The sequence below is a fragment of the Ursus maritimus genome, unplaced genomic scaffold, assembly GCF_017311325.1.
Source record: "Ursus maritimus isolate PB19 unplaced genomic scaffold, ASM1731132v1 scaffold_9, whole genome shotgun sequence".
NCBI lineage: Eukaryota > Metazoa > Chordata > Mammalia > Carnivora > Ursidae > Ursus > Ursus maritimus.
The window spans coordinates 65,348,554-65,355,295 of NW_024427107.1; the positions used below are offsets into that span (position 1 = coordinate 65,348,554).

General features: G+C 42.6%; 1 protein-coding gene across 1 annotated transcript; it reads left to right on the top strand.

Moving 5' to 3' along the window:
- The first annotated feature begins 448 nt into the window (after positions 1–448).
- Positions 449–6,306, top strand: ZNF572 (zinc finger protein 572). Its single transcript, XM_008689335.2, has 3 exons — positions 449–556; positions 2,561–2,672; positions 3,315–6,306. The coding sequence occupies exons 2-3, from the start codon at positions 2,594–2,596 to the stop codon at positions 4,820–4,822; spliced, it is 1,587 nt and encodes a 528-aa protein (XP_008687557.2). The 5' UTR covers positions 449–556; positions 2,561–2,593; the 3' UTR covers positions 4,823–6,306.
- Positions 6,307–6,742: the final 436 nt, after the last annotated feature.

Consider the following 6,742-nt stretch of genomic DNA (forward strand, 5'->3'; position numbering starts at 1 on the left):
CGGGTGTTATTAATAACGGCGCCTTGTTAACTAATTGTTTTGTGCGTGGGTGGATGCCTCAGCTGTTCAACTGTTTCACAGCTAAACATACATCCCTGTTCACAGCGGTGGCCACGGAAACAACAGGAGTTTAGCAAATGCTCGATTCATTTTTCTTGTACTGATGATGAAAAAGCCGTTGATGCCCTGATGGCAAGGGAAAGTATTCGCTCCAATCGGGCCCCTATTATAAGGCGCCTGACAAGTGTGAGGAGCGAGAATCAAGTGGACAGACGACAGACAGCGCGAGGGAAGGAGATCCACCAGCACTCCCTTTCTGGCCCGGGATCCTAAGGGTTAAGACCAACGAGACCTGGCCATCCCTGCTTCCTAGAGAGGCTCCGGCTCAGCCGGCCGGGGGAGTGGGGAGGGGCTAGGGTGACTTCCTGTTTCTGTCTTCCGGTCTGGGGAGTTTAGGACCCTGGGTTGGTGGGGTCAGAAGGAGCTCGGGGCTTCTTGCTCCGGGACCGCTGGGCCTGCTGGGGTGCTGGGCGCCTCGTGCGTGGCCCCCGGAACAGTGAGTTCCTTCTCGGGGGGAAGGGAGCCAAGGGCTGCGGGCTGGAGGAGTGGCCACTGCACTACCCAGGCTGCAGTGTGTGCCCGGAGAGGGATCCCGCGGCTGCGAGGGGCCGAGGCCCAGGGTCTCCCGCCGCCCCGGCCATCGCGCTACCCTCGCCTCCCTTGCCTGGCGGGTCCCTTAAAGGAGCTTGTGGGCTGGAGACGATCTGGTCTCCTGGAACTTCACCCTGCAGTGCACCCCAGCCTCTGCCCCCTGCTGACGGTTCCTACAGCTAAGCTTCAGGCAGTGCATTTTCTTTGGAAGACTTTCTAATCCAAAGCACGGCCCCATCCTAAGCACCTCGGCTCTAGGACAGTGAAAACAGCCCATCTCTGTGGAGTGACATCTAAGGAACAGCCTTGTAATACCATTTATGGCCTGAGTTTGCTACCGGTTTGCTGAGCTAGTGTTTCTGAGGGCCCCCTACTACCAAAGTTAATAGTTTCTTAGCAGGGAAAATGCTACACGGGTCTCTGTTACCCGGACTTTTACTTCGTTTGTAAAGACTTTGATGAAATAGATAGACAGCAAAACATATTACTCCAAATGAACAATCCCCCCCTTTTTTTCCTTTTAGGTGTGTGGGTTCCCCCCTTCACCTCGCTCAAACGGTAGGGTTATTTGTAATTTAGACTAGTTTCACCTTTTCCTGTAACAAATCCCTAGTTGCTGAGGTGCTTAGGGAATGCCAGCTCCTTTTGGTATCAGGTCGATAGATGTAAATCTTTTTTAATCCAGTAAATGTTTTCTAGAATAAAGGTCCTCTTTGAGATTCATTTGCAGTTTGGGGTTATGCCCAGCTCTGTCCCCTGCTCTGCCTTACCATAATAGATACGAGTGTGAAAGTCAGTATCCAAACAGACTTGGGACTGAATTCTGCTCTAGCCCTTTCTGGTTGTGTGACCTTGGGAAAGTTTCTTAATGTCTTGTTTTTCATCTGTAATAACATGCTGGTAATTGTTTATAGATCTCCAAGGGCTATTGTGAAAATTATATGAGAAATATTATGTGTAAAGTATTAGCTCACTTCCTGGCGCATAATAGGCAATAATAAGGTGAAAATTATACCTTTTTATACTCCTCCAAAAACAAATTTTTTGTTTGTTTTCCACGTGTGTCTTTGTACATCCTTATTTTAGGCTCTTATTTTTCCCAAATCATGCTGTTCTTTATATCCCGAAATGGATTGCAAGTCTATTTATGCCTGCCTTCCAGTGATAGATGAGTCCCTTAAAGTAGGTCAAGAATCATAGTTGACTCCAGAAGATAAAGTTTAGGCTAAAAGGAATATGGTGATTATAATAGACTGAGAAAGTAAGAGGCAAGGAAGAACTCCCTCATTAGCTTCCCTTTTAGATTTAGGGGTTATTGGCTATAATTATTCTAGCCCTGCTTTGTCCTATGTTTTTTTCTTTTTTCTTTTCTTTTCTTTTCTTTCTTTACTGATTATATAAATTCTAACTTTCTTTTGAAATTGAACTTCAATGTTTCATCCTTCTGTCAAGGGCCAGCTTATTCTTTCTGAACAGGGTGCTTTCTCTTTAACTGCTTCCTATACCTGTATATTTATTTTTTGAAGTCTTGTTATTGTTACCTTTTCCAAAAAAACCTTCCTGTTTTCAATTAAAAGTGTTTCTAAACTCTTGAGTGGACAATGAGTATTAGTATTCATTCTGTTTTTGAAGCTTGATCCTCAGACTTCAGTGTGAAGATTTAATTTTTTTATTGGCATTTCCTTAGAAAAAGTAAATTGGGTTAAACTTAATTTGAAACACTTGCATCTGAGATAAGATCCCCCACTCCCCCCCCCCAAAAAAAACCTTCTAAAGACCATGTTTCTTTTTTTCAGTCTGGTGCACAGAACATTCTGTGCCTAGGGTTGTTATGTTGCAATGGTTGGGAAAGAAGGAAAAAGGACATTTTTAGCAGATGCCTGCAAGCATAACCTGTTTCCTTCCACAGGATTTCTGATCCCTACCCTGGGTGTGACCACTGATGGAGCAAGAGCAAAAGCTGTTGGTCTCAGATTCTAGTGGCTGCAAGGAGAGGGAGAGTTTGAAAAGCCCTTTTACAGGTGAGGGATCAAGAAGATGACCTGAATCCATTGGAAATTCAATGTAAGATGTGCCATAGAGTGCTACAGAGTGTGTACAAAGAACGGCATTTGAATGGGACAAACTTTAATTTGATTCCTGCTCTGTTGCTTACAAGCTATGTTACCTTTTACAACCTGTTTTCTCATCTTTAAGAAAAATGAATATCTGTCTCATATTTTTTAGGATTAATAACTATATGCCAAGCCATTGTTCTTAATAAATAGTGGGTATCATAGTTATTTCTATATTTTTTCAGATTTTAACTAAAGTGTTGTCAAGTTTTCACCTTAGCATGTGGCTTATTCAGTTTCTCCCTTACTCAGATCCCTTTATTTCTTTTAAGTCTTCCAGAATAAAGTTTAATGAAGTTTTTAGATCAGTAATCCCCCCTTGGTAATTGCTGACATCTGTTCAAATACTTCATTAAACCCAAAAAATTCACATGCTTCTCATGAACACTTAGAGTAGAAAAAGTAAAACCAGCTTTAAACACTTTTTTTTAATATAAAAGAATTTATGAGGTTTTACTTTGTTATTCCCTCCCTTCCACTGCAATTCAGAATTTCCTTCCCCACGTAGAGATTAGGGAATATGTTTAGAATATTTGTTTATTCTTACAGGAGATGAAAGTAAGAATAATTTGGAAACTGCTCCACACAATAACTCCACGGCAGAGAAAGAGAGAGCCTCTAAATGGTCTAAAAGAGATGGCCTGCAAAATTGTGAGCATGAGAATACAAAAGAAATTCCATTGACATGGTCGCAGGGAGATGAGATCTGGTGTAACAATTCCTGTGAGAATGATGGCAAGTCAGAGAATCAGGGAAACTCTACAGGAAAAGATGAAAAACCCAGTCACTGGAGTTGGGACCCAGGGGAACACTGCAGTGCCTCTGCCCAGCAGAACTCGACCTTCAGAGACAAACCCTGCAAGTGCTCTGAATGTTGGAAAAGCTTCAGTAACAGTTCTCATTTGCGTATTCACCAGAGGTCCCACTCAGGAGAAAAACCTTATAAATGCTCTGAGTGTGGGAAATGCTTCAGTAACAGCTCTCACCTGATTCAACATCTGAGGACTCACACAGGAGAGAAGCCCTACCAGTGTGGTGAATGTGGGAAAAGCTTCAGCAATACCTCCCATCTCATTATCCATGAGAGGACCCACACAGGAGAGAAACCCTATAAATGTCCTGAGTGCGGGAAAAGCTTTAGTAGCAGCTCCCACCTGATTCAGCACCACAGATCACATACCGGTGAAAAACCATATGAATGTCCTGTGTGTGGGAAATGCTTCAGCCACAGTTATGTCCTAATAGAACATCAGAGGATTCACACCGGAGAAAAACCTTATAAGTGCCCTGACTGTGGAAAGAGTTTTAGTCAGAGTTCGAGCCTGATTCGCCACCAGCGGACACACACAGGTGAGAAGCCCTACAGATGTCCTGAGTGTGGAAAAAGCTTTGGTTGTAATTCGACCCTAATAAAACATCAGAGAATTCATACGGGAGAAAAACCGTATCCGTGTACGGAATGCGGGAAGAGTTTCAGTCGAAGTTCAAACCTAATTACACACCGGAAAACCCACACAGGAGAAAAGCCCTATGAAAGTTCCGAATATGAAGAAAGCTTGAGTCAGAACTGCAGTGTGGTGGAAGAATGCAGACTTCAGCCAGGGGAGAAACCATACAAATGTTGTGAGTGCGGAAAGCGTTTTGGTCTCAGCTCCCATCTCATTCGACATCAGAGAACGCATACGGGAGAAAAACCTTACCGGTGTTCGGAGTGTTGGAAAACTTTTAGTCAGAGTTCCACCCTGGTGATTCACCAAAGGACGCACACAGGAGAGAGACCTTATAAGTGTCCTGACTGTGGCGAGTGCTTCAGTCAGAGCTTTAATCTTATCAGGCACCGGAGGACTCATATGGGAGAAAAACCTTACAAATGCACTGACTGTGAGAAGTGCTTCAGCAGAAGTGCCTATCTTAATCATCATCGGAAGATTCACATAGAAAAGTCTTTCAAGTGTCCCGAAGTTGAAGACTTTCCTCATGGGTGGACTTGGAAAAACTGTTCAGGGGAAATGGCCCTCATCTCTTCTTTTTCAGTCCCAAATCCATCTTCCTCTTGAGTCCCAAAGCCTATTTGTTTATTTATTTTCCCTTTTCTTACTGGGCCATTATAATGAAGGTGTTACTGCAGAGTTTCTTTGGTGTGTTTGCCATAATGTCTGGAAGAGTCAACCTCCCAGGTTAGAGGATGGGAAGGCCCTGATCCCCAGCTCATTACATGCACCCAGGGAGAGACACTGCCACTGATGGAGGAGAAATGTATTTTGATTAAGGTAAGATTGGAATAGCTTCAAAGGCAAACATAAAGAGAAACCCGGGAAATAAGGGCACCTGAGAGCTTGAAGCTGAGCTAGCCATTGAATTTCCCTGTTTCCTCTTGCCTGATTGGGTGGCAATAATTCATTACTGGCCTCAGGGATTTATCCAGAGAAAGATTCTTTTTGAACAAATAATGTGATTTCCTGGCTGTTTTTGTGGCTCTTAAGACAGAAAAGACTCAGTTTTTTAAATGCATTTTTATTTGCTGGACATTGATTTTCAGAGTATTTAGCACTATATTGTCTAATACAATAGCCACTAGCCACATGTGGCTATTTAAATAAATTTATATTGAGATGAAATGGAATTTAAAATCTGGTTCCTCAGTTGCTTTAACTACCTCCCAAGCACTCACTAGCCACACGTGACTGGTGACTGCTGTATGGGATATCATATAAAGTTCTTTCTTTCAAGATTATTATTCTTGACAGACTCATAAACATTTCCTGTAAGACTGTAGGAAATGTGCTATGAGGTTTCTGCTCTCCAAGAAGAATTGCAACCTACAGTAGAAATGAAATAGAGGCACTCAGTCCAGAGATTGGCCATTCTTGTATGTCTTATGTTCAGCCATCTTGGTAATCTAGTGATATGATCCTGTTGTCGTGGCCAAAGCCAGATTAAGAGGTAGAATTCTTGAATTCTGTTTAAAAATTTTTGACCCATAGTCTTTTCCCCTCAGTTTTCTCATTACATAACTCCTGGTCAGATCAGATCCTGGGTTCTTTTTCTAGTAATTAACCCCCTGAGTCAGAGCCGATGTGCAGGGACGGTTTGCCATTGGAGATTCCTCAGTTCCAGTCTTGACCGTTTTCTTTTGCCTCCTGACTCAGTAGTGTGTGTGGATCCTCCCTCTTTGTCCGTCCAATGGGACTGATGCTTTGTAAAGTTATTAAGTTATTTCCTATGCTTATGCCCCTATTTTTTCCTGCCAGTGCAAGGAGTAGATGTGTAGGAAGGTCAAGACTCCTGAATTGCTCGGGATTTCTGGTCTCATTTTTGGATTCAAAATATATTTTGTGAAAACCTTCTAGAGATAGAAATTAGGAATGTAGAGCCAGAAAGGGCCAAGTAGAGCTGCTGCAGTGGCTGTAGCTTGTAGATAACTGATTTGCGTGGGGAATATGTCTTCCTTCATGATCATACTATGCCTGATACTGGTTAGGCAGTTAAGCTGTTTCATATTGTTACAGGATTAAAAAATAAACCAAAAGTTAACAAAAGACTTACAAAGCATTTGGGGTGATTTTTCTGCTTTCAAAAAAGGGGAGAACATCATTGAGTATCATTGGCTTTTATGTGACCCTCACCTAAGCATCTTTTTACCTTTGTATGTTAGGTAGGTTTGTCCAAATTGTCTTCGACTGTAGTATCTGGGGACAAGTGTTGCAGTATTTTTTTTTACCACAGACAACTTAAGAGTTTGATTAATGTTTGATATTTAAATTTGGTCATTTGCTATTGAGGCTGAAATTCAGTTGCGAGCAGGAGCTGTTGGGGTGGTCCACCATCATCAATCCCATTATGGTGGCAAGTAACCACTCTGGACCTGCTTCCTCATCTGTAAAGCAGAGATGAGGCCCACCTCACGGGGTTTCTGTAAGGATTAAATAAATGTTTGCAAAGAAGGTAGCACAGTACTTAAAATATAACAAGGTCTA

Bases quoted from the DNA above. Each gene is read 5' to 3' on its own strand.
- ZNF572 (XM_008689335.2), top strand. From the start codon at position 2,594: ATGGAGCAAGAGCAAAAGCTGTTGGTCTCAGATTCTAGTGGCTGCAAG. The intron at 2,673-3,314 runs GTGAGGGATCAA...TTATTCTTACAG, and splicing joins TTTGAAAAGCCCTTTTACAG to GAGATGAAAGTAAGAATAAT.